This window comes from Pithys albifrons, chromosome 6, assembly GCF_047495875.1.
Source record: "Pithys albifrons albifrons isolate INPA30051 chromosome 6, PitAlb_v1, whole genome shotgun sequence".
Classification (NCBI taxonomy): Eukaryota; Metazoa; Chordata; class Aves; order Passeriformes; family Thamnophilidae; genus Pithys; species Pithys albifrons.
In genome coordinates, this window is record NC_092463.1 from 62,220,344 (window position 1) to 62,246,651 (window position 26,308).

The window sequence follows — 26,308 nt, forward strand, 5'->3', positions numbered from 1 at the left end:
GTGACAGCCCTGAGCCCTGTGCCAGCCCTGTGAAAAGCCCTGTCAGCCCCTTAAACCCCTATCACCCCCATTTCACCCTATGCCAACCTATTAACCCTATGCCAGGTCCTTAGCCCCGTGCCAGCCCCGTGCCAACTCCATGCCATCCCCTTAGCCCCATGCCACCCCCTTAATTCTATGTCACCCCCAATCCCAGCCCTTTATCCCGTGCCAGCCCCAGCCCAGCCCCCCACACCAGCCCCTTAACTCCATGTCAGCCCCAGCCCAAGCCCCTTAGCCCCACATGAACCCCACACCAATTCCGTGCCACTCCCTTAACCCCATGCCAGCCCCATTCCACCCCCTTATCCCCGTGCCAGCCCGGTCCCTGCTCCCGCAGCTCTCGATGGCCCAGCCGAGCCCGGAGCGGGTGCCCAGCGCCACGGAGCAGGAGTGGGCAGGGCCCGAGGCGCTGTGCCCGGGCTGGCTGGAGGACGAGGCCCCCGATGGCGAAGTGCCCGGGGACAGCGGGGACCCCGATGGTGCCACCCACGCCTACGAGCAACTCCAGAGCGCCCTGTGCCAGGAGGGGCTGCCCCCCACGTTGGACTGCTCCACGGAGCCCCGCACGGGTGGGGGGCACGGCGCCAGGCTGGGGACATGGGGGTGGCAGGAACAGGGGTGTGGGAACAGTGCCAGGCTGGGGACATGGGGGTGGCAGGCACTGGGGTGGTGACGGAGGGGGCATGATGCCAGGCTGGGGACATGGGGGTAGCAGGGACTGGAGTGGTGATGGAGGGGGCATGATGCCAGGCTGGGGACATGAGGGTGGCAGGGACAAGCAATGGAGACAAGGTGACTGGCTGAGGGCATGGAGGTGGCAGGCACTGGGGTGTGGGAACAGTGCCAGGCTGGGGATGTGGGGGTGACAGGGACTGGGGTGTGGGAACAGTGCCAGGCTGGGGACACGGGGGTGGCAGGGACAGCAATGGAGACATGGTGACTGGCTGAGGGCACGGGGGTGGCAGGGACTGGGGTGTGGGCTCAGTGCCAGGCTGGGGACAGGGGGGGTGGCAGGGATAGCTTTGTGGGCTCGGTGCCAGGCTGGGGACAGGGGGATGGCAGACACTGAGGTGGTGACGGGGACACAGTGCCAGGCTGCAGAGAGGGGATATCTGGGGTCTCCCAGCCAGGCCGGGGTGCCAGGGATAGGGTGGCACCAGGGTTCCCAGCCCGGGGCTGTTAACCCTCCCCTTCCTGGCAGGATTTGGACCGTTGGACATGACGGTTTGCATCCTGGGCTCCCCCACCACCTTCCTCCCTGTCCTGCTGGAGGGTGGCACCCGCTGCCCAGGTGGGTACAGTCCCTTTGTCCCCAGCCCTGCACCCACAGCAGGAGGTCCCCAAGCCTGCCTGTGTGGTGTGACCGGGACTGGGAGGGAACTGGGGCAGGGGAGGAGAACAGCACCAACACACCGTGTCCCATTAACTCCAGTACACACCAACTGAGCAGCAAACACCACCCCAGGGTGCCAGGGGTAGGGGGTGTGGGGTATGCACTGCCCACCATGCTCTGCCCACCCACAGGTGCCATGGTGCTGTGCCTGTCACCCACCTGGGCCAGCCGGGTGCCATCAGAGACGTCCCCAGGCTCCTGGTCCCTGCTGCTCTCCCGGGGGGTCTCCTTCAAGGTGGGGGGGCACAGCGCCCTGGAGACCTTCGTGCCCCCTCGCCGTGCCAACTACGTGACAGGCACCTTCGTGCCAGGGGACCCTGAGGGTGGCTGGGTGGGTGAGCTGGCTCGTGACCTCGACTGCCCCACGGGGGGCTCGGTCCCGCTCACCCACCGGCTCGAGGACCCGCTGGTCACCCGCTGGGTGCTGGCAGCTCGTGCCAACCTGCCCGTGCCTCCCACGCTGGCCTTTGTGCTGGGGGCTCGGGTGGACTTGCCCGCTGGGCGGGAGGTGCCCGGGGTGAGGCTGGTGCGGCTGGAGGACCCCCAGGGCCAGCAGAGCCTGGTGCAGGAGGAGGTGGGCGCCTTCCTGGGGGGCACCACCATGGAGCCCTACAGCCAGGTGGGCATGGGGGACACCCGCAGGGTATGGCAGGGGGGTAGGGGTCGGGGGTAGGGGCACAGCAGGGCAGGGGGGACACCCGCAGGGTATGGCAGGGGGGTAGGGGTCGGGGGTAGGGGCACAGCAGGGCAGGGGGGACACCCGCAGGGTATGGCAGGGGGGTAGGAGTCGGGGGTAGGGGCACTGCAGGGCAGGGGGGACAAGGTGGGGGCACTGTGAGTCACACACCAGTGGGGTGTCACTGGTGGCAGAGGGTGACAACTGTAACTGGATGGTGGGGTGGCTGCTGGGGTGGCCCTGGATGGCATGAGGTGGCCCAGGGTGACACGGGATGGCACACTGGTAGCAGGTGGTGACTGTGGCATGGAGTAACATGGGGGTACACACGGATGGTGGGGTGGCACAGGGTGACATGGGAGTGCTCACAGGTAGATGGGGTGGCACAGGGTGACAACAGGGGAGCACACAAGTGGTGGGGTGACACAGGGTGACACGGGGGTGCCCACAGGTGGTGGTGCGACCGGCAGGGTGGCGGTGGCGGGGGACAGGCACCTGCAGCACCCACAGGAAGGAAGAGGGGGCAGCGGTGGCACAGGCAGTGGGTGCCTGGCTCCAGGGACTGACGGAGGAGAACAGCGTCCTACTGGAGGCCATGGTGCCCACCGCCCGCCTGCCTGTGCCCCCCCCACGTAAGGCCCCCGCCCTTGGGCGCCCACCACCCTGGGAGGAGGGGAAAGGGTCCCCTGGGTCCCCCAGCCATGGCAGCCATGTGTCAGTCCCCTGGGGTGGGTGGGTGGAGGATCATTGGGGCGCCCAAACTCCTGGGGTCCTGGGGGTGGGCATAAGGTGGTCAGTCACCTTGGACTCCCACAGTTCCCGGTTGTGGGGGGAAAGTCACCCTGGACTCCCATAGTCACCTGGGGTAGGGAGGGAAGGGCATCCTGAACTCCCATGGTCACCTGAGGTGGGAAGGAAAGGGCACCCTGGACTCCCATGGTCACCTGGGATGGGGGGAAGGATACCCTGGACTCTCAGAGACCCCTGGGGTGGGGACGAAGGTGACCCCCTTCCCCTCCCGACAGTCCAGTGGGGCTGGGGTTGACTGGGGCCAGTGCAGTGCCACGGGGTGTCCCCAAAGCCCCTGCAGGAGGGGGTGGTCGGGCAGGGACAGTGCCTGCCCTGTCGCTCGCCCCCCAGGCAGCCCAGCCCCGCGGCTGCCCGTGGCCCTGCGCATCTGCACCCTGGTCTGCAGGTCCTGGGGGGACCGGCCCCAGTTCTGCCAGGTACGGTGGGACCCCACCCCCTGGTGGCTCTGTATGTCCCCAGGCTGTAGTGCCCGTTCATGTCTCCATGCCCTGGTGGCACCCGCTGTCCCCAAGTCATTAACATGACAGCCCATGTCCCCATATCCCCTGGCTATGGTGTATCCATATCCCATTCCTTGGGTCAATGTGTCACCATGTCCCCATGCCCTGGTGGCAGCCTGTGTCCCTGGGCTATGCGGTGACAGCCTGTGTCCCTACACCTTGGTGGCAGCTGGTGTCCCCATACCTTGTGTGGCTGTCCACATCCCCATGCCCTTGTGGCAGCCCATGTGCCCAGACAACAGGATGTCACCTGTGTCCCCATACTCTGGTGACAGCCGGTGTCCCCACATCCACCTTGGTGTCCCCGCAGGTGGCCTGCGCCGTGGGACGCGCGGAGAGCCCGGTGCGTCACGGGGCAGCGCTGCCCCAGAGCCTGGACTCCAGCCTGCAGCAGTGGGGGCTGGTGGCCCCCAGCCAGCGCCAGGCGCTGGCCAAGCGGCTCCGGGAGGCCACCGAGGCCGCCATGGCCGCCCTCCTGGCCACCGAGGCCGAGCTGAGCCCGCAGCAGCGCGGTGGCACCCGCGCCCACACCGACATCCTGGGTGAGCACGGCGAGTGGCAGCGCCGGTCCCTGCGGCCGCCCTACGGTGCTGAGCGTGGTGTCACTGCCACTGTCACCTTCCCCAGGCGTGGACTTCTTGCTGGCGTGTGTGGATGACGCCCTGGAGCTGGTGGCCCTGGCTGCCAACAGCCAGCGGTGCCTGGAGACCTGTGTGCTGGCCGAGGCCATGGGGCGCGCCGTGGGGGAGCCCCCCGGGGACCTGCCCCGGCTGCTGGCCGAGGCCATGCTGCACCGGGCGCAGTGTCACCTGGTCGAGGGCAAGGACATCCTGCTCATCGGGGCCGGCGGCGTCAGCAAGAGCTTCGTGTGGGAGGCGGCTCGCGACTACGGGCTGAGGGTGAGGATTTGGGGGCGCCGGCATCGGGACGTGTCGGAGCGAATGCTGAGTGGCACATCGCGGCAGCTGTGCCCATATCCCGGCCGCCGGTGGGTGCCCTGGTGACGCCTCTTTTGGCGACACAGATCCACCTGGTGGAGTCGGACCCGGAGCACTTCGCGGCGGGGCTGGTCCAGACCTTCCTGCCCTACGACAGCCGGGAGCACCGGCGGGACGAGGAGCACGCGGAGCGAGTGCTGGAGCTGGTCCGCTCCCGGGGGCTGCGGCCCCACGCCTGCCTCTCCTACTGGGACGACTGCGTGGTGCTGGCGGCGCTGGTGTGCCAGGGCCTGGGGCTGCGCGGCTGCTCGCCCGCCGCCGTCCGAGTGGCCAAGCAGAAGAGCCGGACCCACCAGCACCTGCAGCGCTGCCGCCGTGGCCGCCCGGCGCCCGCCGCCTTCGCCGTGCCCTGCCGCCGGCTGCAGAGCCACGGCGACGTGGAGCGGGCGGCGGGCACCGTGCCCTTCCCGGCCGTGGCCAAGCTGGAGTTCGGGGCCGGCGCCGTCGGGGTGCGGCTGGTGGAGGACGCCGGGCAGTGCCACGCGCACGCGGCGAGGCTCTGGAGGGACCTGCGGGACGACGCCGACCACCCGGGCATCGGGTTGGGCTGGGGCAATGCCATGCTGCTCATGGAGTACGTGCCGGGCACAGAGCACGACGTGGACCTGGTGGTCTTCGAGGGGCGGCTGGTGGGCGCGTGGGTGTCGGACAACGGCCCCACGCGCGTCCCTGCGTTCCTGGAGACGGCGGCCTGCCTGCCCTCCTGCCTGCCCGCCGACCGGCAGGCGCAGCTGGTGCGGGCGGCCCTGGAGTGCTGCCGGGCGTGCGGGCTGCGCGACGGCGTCTTCAACGTCGAGCTCAAGCTGGGGCCGGGGGGCCCGCGGCTGCTGGAGATCAACCCCCGCATGGGGGGCTTCTACCTGCGCGACTGGATCCGGGAGGTGTACGGTCCCGACCTGCTGCTGGCGGCCGTGCTGGTGGCGCTGGGGGTGCCTCCGGTGCTGCCGGCGCGCCCCGCGCCCCGCGCCCACCTGGCGGGGGTGATGTGCCTGGGCTCGGAGCACGGGGCGGCCCTGGCGGGCGGCGGCGGGATGGAGGCTCTGCGGGAGCTGCAGGGCCGGGGGCTCGTCCGTCTCAACCGGCTCTTCGAGGAGGTGGCGGGGGACGGGGAGTATGAGGAGCCGCTCCTGAGCGTGGCGTGCGACGGGGCGACGCGGGCCGAGGCTTGTGTGCGCCTGCTGGGGCTGTGCCAAGCGCTGGGCATCGACTCCCCGCGATACCCCGTCGAGCATTTCTTGTCCCACTTCAAATAGCGCCGGGCAAGCAGCGGGGACGGCGCGGGCAAGCGGGGCGCGGGGAACAGCCACCCGCCGCCCCAGCACCCCCTCCCGCCGCCCCGCCGCCCCGCTCCCCGGCATCCCCCCGGCACCCCATCCCGCTGTCCCATCCCATGGGCTGGCACCCCATCCCCTGGCACCGCCCTGGGTTCCAATCACCTGCCCTGGTAACCCATTCCCTGGCATCCACTCATTTCCCTGGCAGCCCATCCCCTGGCATCCTGACACCCCATCCCCTGGCCTCCCCCATGTCCTGGCACCCAATTCCCTGGAATCCCCTCACTCCCCTGGCAGCACATCCCCTGGCATCCTGATGCCCCATCCAATGGGATCCCCCCACTAACCTGGCACCCCATTCTCTGGCACACCTCTTCTGCCCTGGAATCCCACTCTCTGATATCCACCCACTTCCCTGGCACCCCATCCCCTGGCATCCCCCACGTCCTGGCACCCCATTCCCCGGTATCCCTCCATTACATTGACGCCCCTTTCCCCAAAATCCCCCTCTCCCAATCCAGGGAGCCCACCTCCTGTTACTCCATTCCCTGACATCCCCACCATGTCCTGGCATCCCATGTCCCATGTCCTGGCATTCCCTCACTCCCCTGATACCCCATACTCCATTCCCTGCTCTCCAACATCCCCCTCTTCTCCCCTGTCCCCAGGGGTCCCGTGCCCCTCCCATGCCAGGGACACTCAGGAGGACACTGATCCCTGGCTGTCCCTGTGCCATCCCCTGGGGTGGGAGGGGCAGTCAGGGGATCCCTGGAGGCACCTGGGCCACCCCACCTGAGCAGCAGGTGCAGCCTGAGGTGTGCTGGCACCTGCTGGCACGGCGAGACCTTATAATAACACACCATCGTTGGGAGACCCTACAATAACAAACCAGTGTGGGGAGACCCTACAACAACAGACCATCGTGGGGACAACCCACAATAACAAAAGAGGATGGGGAGACCCCACAATAACAAACCAGTGTGGGGAGACCCCACAATAACAGACTGAGATAAGGAGAACCCACAATAACAAACCAGCATGGGGAGACTCCACAATAACAAAAAAGGAGGGAGACCCTACAAAAACAGACCATCGTGGGGACACCCCACAATAACAAAACAGCATGGGGAGACCCCACAATAACAAAAAAGGAGGGAGACCCTACAAAAACAGACCATCGTGGAGACACCCCACAATAACAAAACAGCATGGGGAGACCCCACAATAACAAACAAGTGTGGGGAGACCCCACAATAACAGACAAGTGTGGGAAGACCCCACAATAACAGACAAGTGTGGGGAGACCCTACAATAACAAGCCAGCATCGAAGACCCCACAATAACAGACAAGTGTGGGGAGACCCTGTAACAATAGAAGGGCACCTGGAGATTCTCTGGAGCAGTTGGGAAGATCCTCTTGGAAGAAACCCGTGTGGGGAGCCCTGTGATACAAGGCTGTCACTGAGGAGACCCTACAATAACACCAGCGAACCCACAATAACACCAGTGACCCTACAACAACAGAACCCCTGTAGTGCCTGAGAGCCTAGAATAACACTAGTGACCCTACAATAACACCCAGCCCCTGTAGCACCCCCGACCCTACAATAACACACAAGCCCTGTAGTCCCGAGACCCTACAATAACACCAGTAACCCCACAACACCTGTGATCCTACAACACCCAGCCCTTGTAGTGCCTGAGACCCTACAATAACACTGGAGACCCTAGAATAACATCCACCCCTGTAGTGCCTGAGACCCTACAATAACACCAGCGACCCTACAATAACACCCAGCCCCACAACCCAGCAATAAAACCAGACCCTACAATAACACCCAGCCCCACAACCCTATGATAACACCAGAGACCCTACAATAACACCCAGCCCCACAACCCTACAATAACACCCAGCCCCTGTAGCACCCCCGACCCTACAATAACACACAAGCCCTGTAGTCCCGAGACCCTACAATAACACCAGTAACCCCACAACACCTGTGATCCTACAACACCCAGCCCCTGTAGTGCTTGAGACCCTACAATAACACCAGCGACCCTACAATAACACCAGCGACCCTACAATAACACCCTGCCCGACAACCCTACAATAACACTAGCGACCCTACAATAACACCCAGCCCCACAACCCTACAATAACACCAGACCCTACAATAACACCCAGCCCCACAACCCTACAATAACACCAGCAACTCTACAATAACACCCAGCCCCACAACCCTACAATAACACCCAGCCCCACAACCCTACAATAACACCAGCAACTCTACAATAACACCCAGCCCCACAACCCTACAATAACACCAGCGACCCTACAATAACACCCAGCCCCACAACCCTACAATAACACCAGCGACCCTACAATAACACCCAGCCCCTGTAGCACCCCCGACCCTACAATAACACACAAGCCCTGTAGTCCCGAGACCCTACAATAACACCAGTAACCCCACAACACCTGTGATCCTACAACACCCAGCCCCTGTAGTGCTTGAGACCCTACAATAACACCAGCGAACCTACAATAACACCCAGCCCCACAACCCAGCAATAACACCAGCGACCCTACAATAACACCAGCGACCCTACAATAACACCCTGCCCGACAACCCTACAATAACACCAGCGACCCTACAATAACACCCAGCCCCACAACCCTACAATAACACCAGACCCTACAATAACACCCAGCCCCACAACCCTACAATAACACCAGCAACTCTACAATAACACCCAGCCCCACAACCCTACAATAACACCAGCGACCCTACAATAACACCCAGCCCCACAACCCTACGATAACACCAGCGACCCTACAATAACACCCAGCCCCACAACCCTACGATAACACCAGCGACCCTACAATAACACCCAGCCCCACAACCCTACGATAACACCAGCGACCCTACAAAAACACCCAGCCCCACAACCCTACAAGAACACCAGCGACCCTACAATAACACCCAGCCCCACAACCGTACAACAACACCAGCGACCCTACAATAACACCAAGCCTCTGGAGTGTCTGAGACCCCACCATAACAGCAGTGACCCTGCAATGACACTCAGTCCTCCCGGCCCTACAATAACACCATAGACCCTACAATAACACCCGTGCCCCACAGCGTCCCACAGCCCCACTCATGCCCTCCAAGCCCGCGTGGACCCCGAGCGGGATCGCAGCAGGGGCTCTCCCCGTCCCTTTCTCTCCCCTGCTCTGACGTCACGTCGGTCCCGCTGACGTCACGGTGGCGCAGCGCGAGCGGGGCCGGGCTGGGGACCCCAGTAAAGGCTGTGAGCGGCTGTGTCGTTGTCCTTGTCCCTGCGCCAGCCCCGGGGACCGCCGTCCCCGTGTCCCCCTTCCCGGGGACCCCCGGGGACCCCCCCCGGTGACGCGGCCGGGCGGGGCCAGCGGGAGGGGCGTGTCGGGGGCGTGTCCATCGGGGCGGGTCCCCGGGGGGGGGGGGGTCCCCGCTCGGCGCCGTCATGGCGGGGGTGTTCGACATCGACCTGGAGACCGAGGAGGGCAGCGATGGGGACGAGCCCGAGCTGGGCGCCGTGAGCCCGCGGCGGGGCGCGGGGCTGGGCGGGGGGCACGGCCCGGGCCCGGGACCCCCGGCAGCGACTGGGGCGGGGGAGCGGCGGGGACGGCGAGCGGGAGAGCGGGGCGGAGCGGGCGGGCGGCACCGCGATCGGTGCGGGCAGCGGGGACAGTGGGGACAGCGGGTGGCGGGGGGGGCGGTGGGACAGCGGCAGGGAGTGGGACAGCGACAGGGACAGCGGCAGTGGCAGGACGGGGGTCCCGCGGCGGGCGGGACGGGGGGTGTAGCCGCGCTGTCCGTGCGGACGGGGCGCGGTGGCACCGGGGGTGGCGGACGGGCAGCGGGCGGGTCCCGCTGGGCAGGGCCCGGCCTTGGCCCCAAAACATCCGGCAGGGCCGGCTCGGCGCTGCCTCGCCCCGTGCTGCCCGTGTCCTGCCTGCCGTGGGTCCCGTGCTTGTCGTGTGTCCCCTGCCTGCCATGTGTTCCCTACCTGACATGAGTCCCTTACCTGCTATGTGTCCCCTACCTACTGTCAGGGGTCCCCTGCCTGCCATGTGTCCCCTCCCTGCCGTGGGTCCTCTGCCTGCCATGAGTTCACTACCTTCCTGCCATCGCACCGTGTGTCCCTTACCTGCCATGGGACCCCCTCCTTGCCATGTGTCCCTTTACCTGCTGTCATGGTTTCCCCTCCCCACCATGTGTCCCCTTACCTCCTGCCATTGGTCCCCCTCCCCACCATGTGTCCCCCTACCTGCTGCCATGTGTCCCCTCCCCACCATGTGTCCCCTTACCTGCTGTCATGGGTCCCCCTCCCTGCCATGGGTCCCCTGCCTGCCATGTGTCCCCTCCCTGCCGTGGGTCCTCTGCCTGCCATGAGTTCACTACCTTCCTGCCATCGCACCGTGTGTCCCTTACCTGCCATGGGACCCCCTCCTTGCCATGTGTCCCTTTACCTGCTGTCATGTTTCCCCTCCCCACCATGTGTCCCCCTACCTGCTGCCATGGGTCCCCTCCCTGCCATGTGTCCCCTTACCTGCTGTCATGGGTCCCCCTCCCTGCCATGGGTCCCTTACCTGCTGTGGGTCCCCTCCCTGCCATGTGTCCCCTTACCTGCTATGGGTCCCCCTCCCTGCCATGTGTCCCCTTACCTGCTATGGGTCCCCCTCCCTGCCATGTGTCCCCTTACCTCCTGCCATGGGTCCCCCTCCCCACCATGTGTCCCCTCCCCACCATGTGTCCCCTCACCTCCTGTCATGTGTCCCCTCCCCACCATGTGTCCCCTTACCTGCTATGGGTCCCCCTCCCTGCCACGTGTCCCCTTACCTCCTGCTATGGGTCCCCCTCCCTGCCACGTGTCCCCTTACCTCCTGCTATGGGTCCCCCTCCCCACCATGTGTCCCCTCACCTCCTGCCATGTGTCCCCTCCCCACCACGTGTCCCCTCACCTGCTGCCATGGGTCCCCTCCTTGTCATGTGTCCCCTCCCCACCATGTGTCCCCTTACCTCCTGCCATGTGTCCCCTCCTCGCCATGTGTCCCCTTACCTGCCATGGGTTCCCCTCCCTGCCACGTGTCCCCTTACCTCCTGCCATGGGTCCCCTCCCCTCCATGTGTCCCCTTACCTGCTGTCATGAGTCCCTTGCCTGCCAAGGTTCCCATACCCTCCTGCCATCCCACCATGTGTCCCCCACCCTCTCCATCTCATGGCCATGTGTCCCCTCCCTGCCACGTGTCCCCTCCCTGCCACTTGTCCCCTGCCTGCAGCTGCTCCCCTGCCCACCACTGACCGTAGGTTTCCTCCTGCAGGATATGGAGCTGGAGCCCCGGGGGAATGGCCTGGAGTAAGTGGGGGACAGACAGGAGTGGAGGGGACAGGCAGGGGACGGGCAGGGGGTCCACCCCTGCTCACCCCCCACTCCCACCAGGCCCGTGGGACACTATGAAGAGATCGAGATTTCGGAGAGCAGCGTCAACAACGGCCCCGAGCACATCGGCCCCCACTGCTTCGAGCTGCTCCGTGTCCTGGGCAAGGGTGGCTATGGCAAGGTGAGGGCACAGCGGGGTGGGGGGATCCTGGGGGTCCTCCAGTGCTACCTGATGACATCCCCAACCTTCCGCTTCCATCCTTCCAGGTGTTCCAGGTGCGCAAAGTCCAGGGCACCAACACAGGGAAGATCTTCGCCATGAAGGTCCTGAAGAAGGTAGCACTGCCCCAGCCACCCCCAAGCTCCCCCCGGGGACCCCCCAAACTCAGCACCCACCCCCTCCCCAGGCCAAGATCGCCTGCAATGCCAAGGACACGGCACATACACGGGCAGAGAGGAACATCCTGGAGGCTGTCAAGCATCCCTTCATCGTCGACCTCATCTACGCCTTCCAGACGGGCGGCAAGCTCTACCTCATCCTGGAGTGCCTCAGCGGTGAGGGAGCGGGGACAGGGACCTGGGGGCACTCAGGGAGTCCAGGGATGGCTCCAGGGGTTCAGGGCTGGCTCAGGGAGTCCAGAGATGGCTCAAGGGGTTGGAGAGCTGGCTCAGATAGTCCCAGGGTGGGCTCAGAGAGTCCAGGGATGACTCAGGGGATCCAGAGATGACTCAGATAGTCCCAGGGTGGGCTCAGGGTATCCAGGGATGGTTCAAATAGTCCCAGGGGTGGCTCAGGGAGTCCAGGGATGGCTCAAGGGGTTCAGGGCTGGCTCAGGAATGGTTCAGGGAGTCCAGGGATAGCTCAAGGAGTCCAGGAATGGCTCAGGGAGTCCAGAGATGGCTCAAGGGGTTGCAGAGCTGGCTCAGATAGTACCAGGGTGGGCTCAGAGAGTCCAGGGATGACTCAGGGTATCCAGGGATGGTTCAAATAGTCCCAGGGGTGGCTCAGGGAGTCCAGGGATGGCTCAAGGGGTTCAGGGCTGGCTCAGGAATGGTTCAGGGAGTCCAGAGATAGCTCAAGGAGTCCAGGAATGGCTCAGGGAGTCCAGAGATGGCTCAAGGGGTTGCAGAGCTGGCTCAGATAGTCCCAGGGTGGGCTCAGAGAGTCCAGGGATGACTCAGGGTATCCAGGGATGGTTCAAATAGTCCCAGGGGTGGCTCAGGGAGTCCAGGGATGGCTCAAGGGGTTCAGGGCTGGCTCAGGAATGGTTCAGGGAGTCCAGGGATAGCTCAAGGAGTCCAGGAATGGCTCAGGGAGTCCAGAGATGGCTCAAGGAGTTGCAGAGCTGGCTCAGATAGTCCCAGGGTGGGCTCAGAGAGTCCAGGGATGACTCAGGGTATCCAGGGATGGTTCAAATAGTCCCAGGGGTGGCTCAGGGAGTCCAGGGATGGCTCAAGGGGTTGCAGGGCTGGCTCAGATAGTCCCAGGGATGGCTCAAGGGGTCCAGGGATGGTTCAGAGTCCAGGGATGCCTCAAGGGGTCCGGGGCTGGCTCAGGGAGTCCAGGAATGGCTCAAAGAGACCAGGAATGACTCAGGGAGTCCAGAGATGGCTCAAGGGGTCCAGAGATGGCTCATGGGGTCCAGGAATAGCTCAGGGAGTCCAGGGATGGCTCAGGTAGTCCCAGGGTGGGCTCAGGGGATCCAGGGATGGTTCAAATAGTCCCAGGGATGGATCAAGGGAGTCCAGGAATGGCTCAGGGAGTTACAGGGATGGCTCAGATAGTCTCAGGGATGACTCAGGGAGTGCAGGGATGTCTCAGGGGATCCAGGGATGGCTCAAATAGTCCCAGGGGTGGTTCAGGAGATCCAGGGATGGCTCAAATAGTTCCAGGGATGGCTCAGGGAGTCCAGGGATGGTTAAAGGGGTTCCAGGGAGATGGCTTGTGGGCGTCTAGGGATGTCTCAGGGTCTCCCAAGAGTGGCTCATGGGGTCCCAAGGGATGGCTTAGCAGGTCTCAGGGATTGTTTAAATGGTCTCAAGAATGGCTCTGAATGTCCCAGGTATTCCTCAGGTGGTCCCAGGGATGTCTAAAGGGTTTCCAGGGATGGCTCACAGGGTCCAACTCTGGTTCTCTTTGCAGGTGGGGAGCTCTTCATGCAGCTGGAGCGGGAGGGAATCTTCCTGGAGGACACTGCCTGGTAGGGATGTTGTGGTGGTGGTGGTGGGCATGGAGCAGGGGTGGGCACCCCAACACTGCTCCCAGCTCCCCCCCAATCCTGCCCCAGTTTCTACCTGAGCGAGATCACACTGGCACTGGGTCACCTGCACTCCCACGGGATCATCTACCGGGATCTTAAGCCAGAGAACATCATGCTCAACAGCCAAGGTGGGCAGGGGGCAGGATCTGGGGGCTTGGGGTGGTCTCCAGGGGTGGTGCTGATCCCCTCCACCTCCCTCAGGTCACATCAAGCTCACGGATTTCGGGCTGTGCAAGGAATCCATCCATGATGGAGCCGTCACCCACACCTTCTGTGGCACCATCGAGTACATGTGAGGTGGATGGAGCACTAAGGGGGGTGTGTGGGGTGTGCCCTGGTCCCCCACCCGCTCAGGGACCCCTCTGCACCCCCAGGGCCCCCGAGATCCTGGTGAGGAGCGGGCACAACCGGGCGGTGGACTGGTGGAGCCTGGGAGCCCTGATGTATGACATGCTCACCGGATCGGCAAGTCCCTGCTCTGCTCCTTCCTCCTTGGGGGTCTGGGGTGGGTCTCTGAAGTGGAGGAGAGTCCTCAGGGTGGGTGGGGTGTCTTGGAGGTGGGTCTCTGCCAGGGCGAACCCGGGCACCCTGTTGCTCACAGGGTCAGCAAGTCCCACTCCTGCTCTTTCCTCCCTGGGGATCATGGGAGGGGGGTCCTGGAAGTGGGTAGGGGGTCCTGGAGGTGGGTGAGGGTCACAGAGGTGGGTGAAGTGTCCTAGAGGTGAATGGGGTGTCCAGGATTTGAGTCTCTGCCAGGGTGATCCTGGACACTCTGACTGGCAAATCCCACTCCTGCTCCTTCCTCCCTGGGTGTCACTGGGCAGAGAGCCCCAGACGTGGTTTGGAGCATCCCGGGGGTGGGTTGGGGGTCCCCACTGGGGTGACCCCGAGCCTTCCTTGCCCCCCTGGCCCTCCCTCACCTCATGGTGCCTCTCACAGCCCCCGTTCACTGCCGAGAACCGCAAGAAGACCATTGACAAGATCCTCAAGGGCAAACTGGTGCTGCCACCCTACCTGACCCCCGACGCCCGCGACCTCCTCAAGAAGGTGCCCCCCTAAAACTTTCCTCACCGCCCCCCACCCTTTATTTCAGTAGGTCCTGCCAAAACACGCCCCTGCCCTGCTCCATTCTGCTTTTCATCCCTATTTCTCTTCCAGTTCCTCAAGCGGAACCCCAACCAGCGGGTGGGGGGTGGCCCGGGGGATGCGGCCGATGTGCAGGTACAGGGGTGGGCAGGGGGCGGGTGGATGTTGGGTGGGTGGATGTTGGGTGAGTGAAGGTCAGGTGGGAGCCCCCCAGTCCTGCCTGACACCTCCCAGTTCTGTCTGACTACCCCCAATCCCACAGAAACAGCCCTTCTTCCGCCACATCAACTGGGAGGACCTGCTGGCACGCAGGCTGGACCCCCCCTTCAAACCCTGCCTGGTATGGAAAGTGGGCGAGGGTGGGTAGGGAATGTTCTGGAGGGTCCCATGGGAGCACCCACCGTGTTCCCACAGCAGTCAGAGGAGGATGTGAGCCAGTTCGACACCCGCTTCACCCGCCAGACCCCTGTTGACAGCCCTGACGATGCTGCCATCAGTGAAAGTGCCAACCAGGCCTTCCTGGTAGGGAGGGCACAGCTTTGGGGGGGAGGGGAGGCACCCCCAGCGGTCCCAGACCCACCTGCTGACCCCCCAAAACCCTGCAGGGCTTCACCTACGTGGCCCCCTCCGTGCTGGAGAGCATCAAGGAGGGGTTCTCCTTCCAGCCCAAGGTGCGCTCGCCCCGACGCCTCAACAGCAGCCCCCGCACCCCTGTCAGGTACTGGGGGACTGGAGAGGGCTTGGGGGGCAGTGGGGAGGGGGTTTGGGCATGTTTTGGGGTGGAGACATTGGGATAGGCACCAAAGGGTAAAGAGAGAGTGGGTGTGGGTACAGTGGGAAAGTTCATGGAGGATGGAGGGGGGCTTGGTGCTCCTGGGGATGGGGAAGGGGCTCTGGGGGCACTGGCTGCCACCCCCCACCTCCTCACCCTCTGCAGGTGCCCCCTCACCCCCTGATGTGTTCCCCCCACAGCCCCGTGAAGTTCTCCCCATTCGAGGCATTCAAGCCGGTGGCCCCAGCGGACCCCATGGAGCTGGGACCCCCCCAGGCCCCCCCACCTGAGGGCACGGCCCCCCTGCCCATCAAGCCCTCTGGGGGCGCCAAGAAGCAAAAGGGGGGCCGGGGGCGGGTGCCCAGGTAGGGGTGGGGGGGTGGGAAGGGTGGGCGGGGGGCCTGGTGCCCCCCATGGGGTGGGGAGGACCCCACGGTGCTGCTGTTGCTCCAGGGGGTTCACCCCCCCACCAGCACAGCCCTCCCACCCAAAGGGTGGGGGGCATGGCCCTCTCCAGGGGTGTGTCCCTGGGGGCGTGGCCTTTGGGGTGTGGCCCCTGGGGGCGTGGCCCGGCTGCTGGATGTGTGCCAATTAAAGGACTTGCTGAGGCCGCGGTGGTCCCTGTGCTGGGGATGGGGGTCCTGGAGGGGATGAGGGGCATGGAGGGGTCTGGGCTCCACCCACTCTGTGATGCCACGCCCCTTTTCTTATGCTCCTCCCCTTCCACAGGTCCCGTCCATTCCACAAGGACCAATTGCTTCCCAATGTCCCGCCCTTTCCCTTGGCCCCACCCACTCACCAAGCCACGCCCCCTAATCCAGGCAGAGCTGCTCTTTTATTGGCTGGTGCCCAGGCCCATGCAGCCAATCAGGAGCCTCTGGTGAGGGCAGAGCAGGGGTCCGCCTGCTGGCAGGGTGGTGACATTGCAGGGAGGTGACATCACAGGGTGGTGACATTGAAGGGTGTTGATGTCCCATCAGAGGGGTGTCAAGGAGGTGACATCACCAGCCAGTGAAGTCACAGGGTGGCAACACCACAGGGTGGTGGTGACATCACATGGCAGTGGCCTCACAAGGCAGTGACATCGTGGGGTGGTGACATCAGAGGATGGTGACATCACGTGGTGGTGACATCAGGGTGACGCCATCACAAGGCAGTGACGTTGGGCCGCGTGTCCCCCCAGGCCGCTGTCCCCGAGAAGGGGTGCAGGTCACTGAGCAGGGCCTCGGCGCTGCCCCCTGCCCCTGGCTCCTCACTCGGGGGGCTCTCCCTGCCCTCCGGGGCTACAAATGCTTCAGCCTCATCCTCATCCTGCTCTTCATCCTCCACCTCCTGCTCTTCTTCATCCTCCTCCTCGCGCTCCGGCCGCCGCTCCAGGCTCCACGGCATCAGCTCCTCGTCCTCGTCCCGCACTGCCACCTCCCCGTCGGCATCCCCGGGTGCCACGGCGGGGTCCCCCAGTGCCTGTAGCCGGTGCCACCGTCCCCGCAGCAGCGCCAGCGCCCGGCGGCTCAGGGCCCGGGGGTGGTACCGGCCGGCCGAGAGGCGGCACAGGTGGTGCCAGGCCAGCGCCAGCCCCAGTGCCAGGCACAGCAGGACCCCCAGCAGGGCACCCACCGCCCGGTCACTGCGGGCCCCCGTGGGGTCTCCAGCAGCCGCCGGCCCCGCCAGCGCCAGCAGCACCGGGTGCCACCGCGGGCCAGCCTGAGGGTAAGGGCAGGGGTCACCTCCATGTGCCTGGCACGAGGCCCAAGCCTTCCCGGAGCTGGGAAGGGCCCAGGGCAAAGGGCAGCAGGGACAGGGGGCAGGGGACAAGGGACAAGGGACAAGGAGGATGGGGGAGGTGACCCAAGCAGGGATGGGAAGCCGTGGGTGGCGGGAGGAGCAGCATCTGCAGGTGCTGGCAGAGAGGAGTCGGGTCCTGCCACCCCATGCAGCACAGCACTCCCTCCCCTGCCACCCCCCACCCCTTCCCACAGGGCTGCAGCCCCACAGAAACCCCCCACAAAGCTCCAGGGTACCCCCAAATCCAGCATTCACAGCCTGTGCCAGGAACCCCAACCCCCTCATGACAACCTGACCCCTCAGCCCCACCGAGCTCCCCTGAAACCTCGAACCTGTCCCCCAACCCCACCATGCAGCTCTGACACACCCAGCCTGTCCCCCAACCCCACCATGCACCCCCGACACACCCAACCTGTCCCCAACCCCACCATGCACCCCCGACACACCCAACCTGTCCCCCAACCCCACCATGCACCCCTGACACACCCAACCTGTCCCCAACCCCACCATGCACCCCTGACACACCCAACCTGTCCCCCAACCCCACCATGCACCCCTAACACACCCAACCTGTCCCCCAACCCCACCATGCACCCCTGACACACCCAACCTGCCCCTCAACCACCTCATGCTCCTTTACCTCCCCCCCTGCCCTCCCAAACTCACCATGGTACCATGATCCCCCAACATACCTCCCTAACCCCACTGTGCTCCGTGGAACACCCCAGACCTCATCCCAACCCCTCCATGCTCCCCTTAGCCCCTCACCTGTACCCCAATCCCCCATACTGCCCCGGGAACCCCACACCTGCCTCCCAACCCCATCATGCTCCCCTGAACCCAACAAATCTGCCCCCAAGCCCACTGTTACTCCCCTGATCCCCCCCAAAACTTTCTCCCCAACCCCTCATGCTCCCCTTATCCCCTCACCTGTACCCCAACCCCTCATGCTACCCTGATCACCCTCCTCCTTCCCCAACCCCACCACTCTCCAACCCCCAAACCTGTCCCCCAAACCCTAAAAATCCTGCTCTCTGCCCCACCCCAGCTCCAGCACCACCAGACCCCACACCCCTACCCAGCCATGGAAGGGGGAACTGCCCCAGGGACCCCGTGTTGCTGCCCCCCTTCCCCTTCCCAAACCTGGAGGTACCCAAGTCTGAATGAAGCTCAGCCAACCCCCCACCTTGAGTTTCACAGGGGAAACTGAGGCTGGAGAGGAACCCACCCACCTCCCTCCACCAGCTCAGTCTCAATTTGGGGGATCCCCCCTGCACCTCCCCATGTCCCCAGTCCCCCCTTGTCCTCCCACACCCATTTTTGGGGTGCTCACCATCAGTGGGTGCTGCTGGAGCAGGTTCCGATGCCGCAGGCGCGCGCCGAGATGGGGGCCCCCCCCAACTTCCTGCCCTCGCACAGCGGATGTTTCGGAGCAGGGGGAGGGGAGGTGCTGCACCCCCTCCAACCCCCTCTCTACCCAAACTGCCCCCCCCCGTGCCCCCCACTTCCTGCTGAGGCGCTGAGCTCCTACCCGTGACCGCTGTGCCTTCCTGTCACCCCCGCCTTGTCACCTCCCACAGGTGGCACCTGCAGCCTTCAGAGCTCCCTGCCAGCCCCCCAGCTCCACAGCCACCCCCCCAACCACAACCCCACTGCCATCCCCCAACCCCCCCAACCCCACTGCCACCACCCCTGCAGCTCCCCAGCCCCCGCAATTTTTCTTATAAATCCTTTATTTGGAGTGAAAATATAGTTTTTGACCCTGCACTGGAATGGACATGGGGGGAACACAAGGAGGAGGAAAGGGGGCAGAGAAGCCCCCAAAATATAGGGGGGACAATATTTCACAGTTGAAGGGGGAGCAAATCATGCCCTGCCCCATAGGAGGAGGGGAGGGAGACCCCACTCAGGGACTGGGGGGTGCAGGGGGCAATGTTTGATCCCAGGAGCAACCCCCAGCCCAAGAATGGGGTGGGAATGGTCCATGATTCTGGGGAGGGCAGCACCCAGTAAGGCAACGGGGGGGAGCCCCCCAAGGGGAGAAGGACCCAGAGCGGGGCAGGGGGGGCACCCCAGGGTGGGTGGGAGGGTGCGGGGGGTGGTCCCTGGGGCACAGGCGTGGTCCCTGGGGCGGTGATCCCTGAGGGGGTCCCTACACGTGGCCGTTCTCGAGGCGGCTGAGCTGCTCCTCCAGGCGGTCGATGCGCTGGCCCTGCTCGGCCACCAGCGCCCGCAGCGCGGCCACCTCCTGCAGCACCTCCTCCAGGCGGCCCCCCTGGGGGACAGTCCCGGTGAGCCACGCCCATGCAGGACACGCCCACCCCAGCCACACCCACTGCCACGCCCACCCTGGGGCTGTACAGCCCTGCCCATGCAGGACACGCTCACCCCAGCCACACCCACTGCCACATCCAGCGCAGCCCACCCTGGGTCTGTACAGACAGCCCCGCCTACTGCAACGGCCACACCCACCCTGACCACACCCACTGGCACACCCACCACATCCAGCCAAGCCCACCCTGGGGCTGTACAGCCCCGCCCATGCAGGACACGCTCACCCCAGCCACACCCACTGCCACACCCAGCGCAGCCCACCCTGGGTCTGTACAGACAGCCCCGCCTACTGCAACGGCCACGCCCACCCCGGCCACACCCACTGCCACACCCATCACACCCAGCCAAGCCCAACCTGGGGCTGTACAGACAGCCCCGCCAACTGCCACGCCCACCCCGCCCACGCCCACTGCCACACCCAGCCAAGCCCACCCTGGGGCTGTACAGACAGCCCTGCCCACTGCAATGGCCACACCCATCGCACCAGCACAGCCACACCCACCACCAGTGGCCCCGCCCAGTCTGATGCCCCACTCATGTCACAGCTCCACCCACAGACCACACCCACTTCGAGACCACACCCACTCCATAGCCCCACCCACTGGGACCACACCCACTCCATAGCCCCACCCACCCCATTCCCCCACCCGCCCCTTGGCACATCCAAAGATCACACCCACGCAGACCCCACCTGTTCCCCAGCCCCACCCACACCACCCCCACCCCTCCCTGTGTGCCCCTCACCGTGGCGGTGCCAGTTCCCAGTGCTGGGGGTGCGCTGAACCGGGTGGGTGCAGGGGCGGTGGTGGGCGTGGGGGGTGGCGTGGTGGCCCCGGCGGGGCCGGCGGTGGCCGGGGCGCGGCCGTCGTGCAGCAGCGCCCGCCGGCTCACCTTGAGGTCCCGCTGCTTGGGGGGCACATAGGCCTGGCGCAGGGACACCAGCACTGGCCCCGCCGTGCGCCCTGCCACCCACTCCTCCGCCTCCATGGCTGCCTCCGGGCCCGCCGTGTCCGGGTACAGGTCGTCCTGGAACAGGTCCGACTGCCCCCCGCCCCCCGTCAGAGTGGGGTGACACTCGGGGGCACACACAGAGAGGCACCACGGGGAACCCCCATGCGGCCTCAGTGGGGACTCCCCACAGCCACGCACTGTTATACCCAAGGACCCCCTCACAGATCCCACTGGGACCCCCACACCCAGGCACTGTTCCACCCAGGGACCCCCTCACAGATCCCACTGGGACCCCTCCCCACACCCAGGCACTGTTCTACCCAAGGACTCCCTCACAGATCCCACTGGGACCCCTCCCCACACCCAGGCACTGTTCTACCCCAGGACCCCCTCACAGATCCCACTGGGACCCCCAATACCCAGGCACTGTTATACCCAAGGACCCCCTCACAGATCCCACTGGGACCCCCACACTCAGGCACTGTTATACCCAGGGACCCCCTCAGAGACCACATGGGGGTCCTCACCCAAGGACCCCCCACCCTAAAACACATGGGGACCCCCACACAGACCCCAGCGGACCTCGACACAAGAACTGTCTTCTGCCCAAGGACTCCAGACTCGCACAGGGACGCCCATACAGACCCCAAGTTCTACCCAGGGACCCCAAACCCTCATGGGGACCCCCACACTGCCCCCCATATCCCAACCAGGAACTCCACACACAGACCACATGGGAACCCCCACGAAATCCCCCTGGAGACCCTCACCCAGCCTGAATGGCAACCCCTCACAGTCACCATGTCCTACCCAGGGATCCCTCACAGCCCCTATGGGGACCCCCCACCCAAACACATGTTCTACCAGAGACCACTCATTAGCATGACTGGGGATGCCCATCTAGCCCCATATCCTGCTTAGTGACCCCACAGAGCCCTCCTGGGGGTCCCTCATCCTGCCCAGGGACCCCACACAGCCACCATGGGGTCCCCCACCCAGAGACCCCCACCCAGTCCCCCTGTCCTGCCCAGGGACCTCATACAGCCACCATGGGATCCCCCACCCAGAGACCCTCACCCAGTCCCCCTGTCCTGCCAAGGGGACCTCACACAGCCATCATGGGATTGCCTACCCAGAGACCCCTACCCAGTCCCCCTGCCCTGCCCAGGGACCTCACACAGCCACCACGGGGTCCCCCACCCAGAGACCCTCACCCAGTCCCCCTGTCCTGCCCAGGGACCCCATACAGCCACGATGGGGTCCCCCACCCAGAGACTCCCACCCAGTCCCCCTGTCCTGCCCAAGGACCCCTCCGAGCCCCCGCAGGGACCCCCATCCACGCACCTTCCCCCCTCCCAGAGCCCCCCACGGCACTCCTGTCCCCGGCCAGGGAACTGACCTTCCTTGGCACCGTCATGATGATGGGCTCACACTTGCGCTCATGCAGCTTGTAGAACCTGTCGGGGGACCACAGGGGGTCACAGCAGGGTCAGGGGAACCTGGGGGGGTCCCTCACCTTGTCCCCCATGCCCACCTGGCAATCTCACACTTGCTGACATCCAGCCCACGCTTGGGCATCCAGCCCATTCCCCGCTGGGGCTCCTTGCTGGTGAAGGTGTTGAGGAAGTGGATGTAGGGAGGCTCCTCCGTGATCTCAAAGTACCGGATGCTCGAATCCCCCTGGGGACACACCGTTAGGGGGGTCCCAGGCTCTGGGGGGGGCCACAGTGGGGTGGGGGGCACCGTACCTTGCCGCACACATAGACCACATTGGTGTCAGGGTCATAGAAGGGCAGCAGAGCCCCGTTGCTGGAGTCCAGCTCCTGCAGTCCCATGGGCTCATCTAGGTTCTCCTGGGGGTGGGATGAGGGGTGTGAGGTACATGGGGACCCCCATGGCAGGCCCGTGGGACCCCCGGGGTGCCACTCACCAGGTCCCACAGCGCCAGCTGCCGCTCGCTCATGCGGCTGAAGCCCGTGGTGAAGATCTTGCCGTCGGCCAGGAAGATGGCACGCATGGGACGCGCCCCCTCATGTGCCCGCTCCTTCTCCTGCGGGGGCACAGCGGGGTCAGCAGGGCCCATGGCACCACGGGCAGGGGCAGGGACAGGGGTGCCAAGGGACAGGGGACAGCGGGGAGCAGCAGGGGTAAGGGCAGGGAGCAGGGAACAGGATCACCCAAGTGACAGGGGACAGTTAGGAGCAGCAGGAGTTAAGGGCAGGGAGCAGGGAACAGGGGCACCCAAGTGACAGGGGACAGTGAGGAGCAGCAGGGGCAAGGGCAGGGAGCAGGGAACAGGGTCACCCAAGTGACAGGGGACAGTGAGGAGCAGCAGGAGTTAAGGGCAGGGAGCAGGGAACAGGGGCACCCAAGTGACAGGGGACAGTGAGGAGCAGCAGGGGCAAGGGCAGGGAGCAGGGAACAGGGTCATCCAAGTCACAGGGGACAGTGAGGAGCAGCAGGGGTAAGGGCAGGGAGCAGGGAATAGGGTCACCCAAGTGACAGGGGACAGTTAGGAGCAGCAGGGGCAAGGGCAGGGAGCAGGGAACAGGGTCATCCAAGTCACAGGGGACAGTGAGGAGCAGTAGGGGACAAAGGCAGAGAGCAGGGAACAGGGTCATCCAAGTGACAGGGGACAGTGAGGAGCAGCAGGGGACAAACGCAGGGAGCAGGGAACAGGGTCACCCAAGTGACAGGGGACAGTGAGGAGCAGCAGGAGTTAAGGGCAGGGAGCAGGGAACAGGGGCACCCAAGTGACAGGGACAGTGAGGAGCAGCAGGGGTAAGGGCAAGGAGCAGGGGACAGGGTCACCCAAGTGACAGCAGGGAGCACCAGGGGACAGGTGCAGGAAGGAGGGGACAGTGGGGAAAAAGAGAGGATGTAGACAGGGGATAGGGGTATGTAAGAGACAAGGGACAGTGAGGAGCACAAGTGGACAAGGACAGGGAGCAGGACATGGGAAGCCATGGGACAAGTGACAGCAGGGAGGAGCAGGAGACAACAGCAGAGAGCAGCAAGGGACAAAGGCAGGAAGCAGGGGACAGTAGCACCCAAGGGACATGGGACATTGAGGAGCAGCAAGGGACAGGTGCACCAAAGGGACAGTGGGGAACCAGGAGACAAGGACACTCAAGGGACACAGGACAATGAGGAGCAGCAAGGGACAAGAGCAGGGGACAGGGACTCCCAAGTGACATGGGACAATGGCGAGCACCAGGGAACAAGGACAAGGGACGGGGCACCCAAGGGACACAGGACAGTGGGGAGCACAAGGGAACAAGGACAAGGGACAGGGGCACCCAAGGGACACAGGACAGTGGGGAGCACCAGGAAACAAGGACAAGGGATGGGGCACCCAAGGGACACAGGACAATGGGGAGCACAAGGGAACAAGGACAAGGGACAGGAGCACCTAAGGGACACAGGACAGTGGGGAGCACCAGGGGACAAGAGCAAGAGACAGGGACTTCGAAGGGACACAGGACAATGGGGAGCACCAGGGACAAGAGACAGGAGCACCCCAGGGCCAACAGGGCACACCATGGGACAAGGGCAGCAAGTAGGGCATTCTCCCCCAAGACCCAGTGCAGGATGGTGCCCCAGTGACACTGGCAGGGTGACAGGCCCCCTGGAGGGGTGGGGACACTCACAGCCACCACGGTGCCACGGCGGGGGTCGATGACACGGACACTCTTGTCCTTGCAGGCGGTGCAGAAGCGGGAGCCGTCGCGGCTCCAGCTGACGCTGTAGATGAGGTCGGGGTGCAGCCCCTCCAGCCGGTACAGCTCCTCCGCCGTGCCCACGTTCCAGATCAGCACCACGTTGTCACAGCCTGGGGGACACCACGGGGGTCACCCCGGCCATGGGACCCCCACCACGTCCCCACTGTGACCCTCCCGTACCTGCGCTGAGCAGGACGTTGCGGGCGGTGGGGTGCCAGGTGACGATGCCAACGCGCTTGGAGTGGCCCTCCAGAACCACCACGGGCTCCGTCAGCGGCTGGCTCAGCCCGTTCTCCGGGATCTGCCACACCTGAGGGGACACGGGTGACGCTGAGCAAAGCAGGGGGACCCCTGCCACCCCTCCGGCTCCCCTGCCACCCCCTCACCATGACGGTGCAGTCCTCGGAGCCGCTGGCGATGACGTGGTCATTGTGGGGACACCAGTCGATGTCGAGGACGGGCCCTGTGTGGCCGCACACGGTGGGGTACGACTTGTCAATGCGGCCAGTCTGGGGACAAAGTGACATTGAGGGGGTCAGGGTGTCACCCACCAGCACAGACCCCCTTTTCCCAGCGGTGACCTTTCCCGGTGTCCCCACGCCGATATCACCTTGTGCAGGGGGAGGACGAGGAAGGCGCCGCCGCCGCTGGCCTCCACGATGATGGCGACGAAGGAGGGGTTGACGGCACAGAAGGTGCTGTCCCAGGTGACACGGGACACGCGGATGTCATCGTAGCACTGCTCCGTCTTCACCGGCTGCCCGAACACGTGCCGGAATTTGCTCTGCCGCACCACCTTCCGGAACGACATGGCTGGGGGAGCGCCCCTGGCGTCACCGTCGGTCACGTGGGGACACCCCAAAAGGCAGGGAAGGGCCACCGGGAAGTGGCACCTGCTCTGGGGCTGTCACTGTTCCCCGCCCCGGGTAAAGGGTGGCTCGGCCACTCCCGGCACCGGGAATGGAGGCACACACCCCTCTCCCTGCCCGGCATGCAGTGGGAGGGCTCGGGGGGCACCCCTGGAATGGGGGCTCTGAGTGGGATGGGGACTGTCCCATCCAGGATGGGGACAGCGACAGAGGCAAGGGTGTCACCCTGGGTACAGTGGTGGGGATGGAAAGGGGGACAGGGACAGCCCAGTGGGTCAGGGGACAAGGATGTGACGGGGATGGGGACAGGAGTGGCCCTGGCTGGCTATGGGATGACATGGGAAAAGGGGTGGCCCTGCTAGGTAGGGGGTCAGGGGCAGGGATAGGGATGGGGACAGGAGTGGCCTTGCTGGACATGGGGACAGTGATGGGGACAGTGGTGGCCCTGACTGGCTATGGGATCAGGGACAGAGGTGGGAAAAGGGGTGGCCCTACTGGATAATGGGTCAGGGATGGGGACAGGAATAACGGCAGGGACAAGGACAGGGACAGAGGTGGGGACACGGGTGGCCTTGTTGGGTATGGGGACAGTGACGGGAACAGGGACATGGACAGGGATAGGGACGGGGTGCAGGGGGGATGGTCAGGAATGGGGACAGTGGTGGCCTCGTTCAGTATGGGGACAGGGATGGGGACAGGGACTGGTCGGAGGGGGTGGGGTGGGGAGCATGAGGAATTTGGGGACAGGGCCGGGGACATGGATGGAGACGGGGACAGGGGCGGGTTCAGGGACAGGGATAGGGACAGGGCCGGGGACATGGATGGAGACGAGGACAGGGGCGGGTTCAGGGACAGGGATAGGGACAGGGCCGGGGACATGGATGGAGACGGGGACAGGGGCGGGTTCAGGGACAGGGATAGGGACAGGGACGGGGACATGGATGGAGACGGGCACAGGGACGGGGACAGGGCCGGGGCTGCCCCGCGGGGAGGCGGGCGGGGGGCACGCTGGGGGCCGTGCCCGCGGGGCGGTGGTTGCACTCACCGGCGGGTCGGTGCCCGGGGATGCCCGGGGGGTGCCCGGGGCCGGGGCCGGTGTCGGGGGCGGCGGGAGCGGCGGCGGCGGCGGCGGGGGCGGGGCAGGAAGTGAGCGGGACCGCCCCGCGCGTGCGCAACGGGAACGGGGCGGGGGGAGAGGGGGGACACCGGGGAGAGACCGGGGGGACACACCGGGGGGCACCGGGACCCTGCGGGGGACACTGCGGGGGGACACTGGGAGGGCACACGGAGGGACATACGGGGGCAACGAGACCCTGCGGGGACACTGGAGGGACACACGGGGGGACACGTCGGGGCGACATATGGGGGCATCAAGACCCTGCGGGGACACATGGGGGGACACACGGGG

General features: G+C 65.1%; 4 protein-coding genes across 5 annotated transcripts; 2 read left to right on the forward strand and 2 right to left on the reverse strand.

Moving 5' to 3' along the window:
• Positions 1-1,243: 1,243 nt before the first annotated feature.
• CARNS1 (carnosine synthase 1) lies at positions 1,244-5,730 on the forward strand. The gene is made up of 7 exons (XM_071559226.1): positions 1,244-1,333; positions 1,567-2,054; positions 2,563-2,743; positions 3,252-3,337; positions 3,732-3,963; positions 4,049-4,320; positions 4,446-5,730. The coding sequence occupies exons 1-7, from the start codon at positions 1,261-1,263 to the stop codon at positions 5,670-5,672; spliced, it is 2,559 nt and encodes an 852-aa protein (XP_071415327.1). The 5' UTR covers positions 1,244-1,260; the 3' UTR covers positions 5,673-5,730.
• A 3,434-nt stretch (positions 5,731-9,164) lies between these two features.
• RPS6KB2 (ribosomal protein S6 kinase B2) lies at positions 9,165-15,609 on the forward strand. Of its 2 annotated transcripts, none has more exons than XM_071559229.1 (15): positions 9,165-9,272; positions 11,062-11,096; positions 11,181-11,301; positions 11,388-11,456; positions 11,528-11,675; positions 13,264-13,321; positions 13,409-13,509; positions 13,583-13,673; positions 13,756-13,846; positions 14,321-14,428; positions 14,540-14,602; positions 14,730-14,807; positions 14,882-14,989; positions 15,073-15,185; positions 15,440-15,609. In XM_071559229.1, the coding sequence occupies exons 1-15, from the start codon at positions 9,201-9,203 to the stop codon at positions 15,606-15,608; spliced, it is 1,425 nt and encodes a 474-aa protein (XP_071415330.1). In that variant the 5' UTR covers positions 9,165-9,200; the 3' UTR covers position 15,609. The 2 variants fall into 2 exon arrangements, with proteins under 2 accessions (XP_071415330.1, XP_071415331.1); XM_071559230.1 differs by having other exon boundaries at positions 14,885-14,989.
• A 433-nt stretch (positions 15,610-16,042) lies between these two features.
• PTPRCAP (protein tyrosine phosphatase receptor type C associated protein) lies at positions 16,043-18,488 on the reverse strand. The gene is made up of 2 exons (XM_071559232.1): positions 18,358-18,488; positions 16,043-16,943 (listed from the first exon to the last, which is right to left on the reverse strand). The coding sequence occupies exons 1-2, from the start codon at positions 18,358-18,360 to the stop codon at positions 16,386-16,388; spliced, it is 561 nt and encodes a 186-aa protein (XP_071415333.1). The 5' UTR covers positions 18,361-18,488; the 3' UTR covers positions 16,043-16,385.
• A 251-nt stretch (positions 18,489-18,739) lies between these two features.
• CORO1B (coronin 1B) lies at positions 18,740-26,034 on the reverse strand. The gene is made up of 11 exons (XM_071559231.1): positions 25,946-26,034; positions 24,642-24,844; positions 24,418-24,540; positions 24,212-24,341; positions 23,960-24,141; positions 22,240-22,359; positions 22,058-22,162; positions 21,844-21,989; positions 21,709-21,766; positions 20,103-20,399; positions 18,740-19,299 (listed from the first exon to the last, which is right to left on the reverse strand). The coding sequence occupies exons 2-11, from the start codon at positions 24,840-24,842 to the stop codon at positions 19,177-19,179; spliced, it is 1,485 nt and encodes a 494-aa protein (XP_071415332.1). The 5' UTR covers positions 24,843-24,844; positions 25,946-26,034; the 3' UTR covers positions 18,740-19,176.
• Positions 26,035-26,308: the final 274 nt, after the last annotated feature.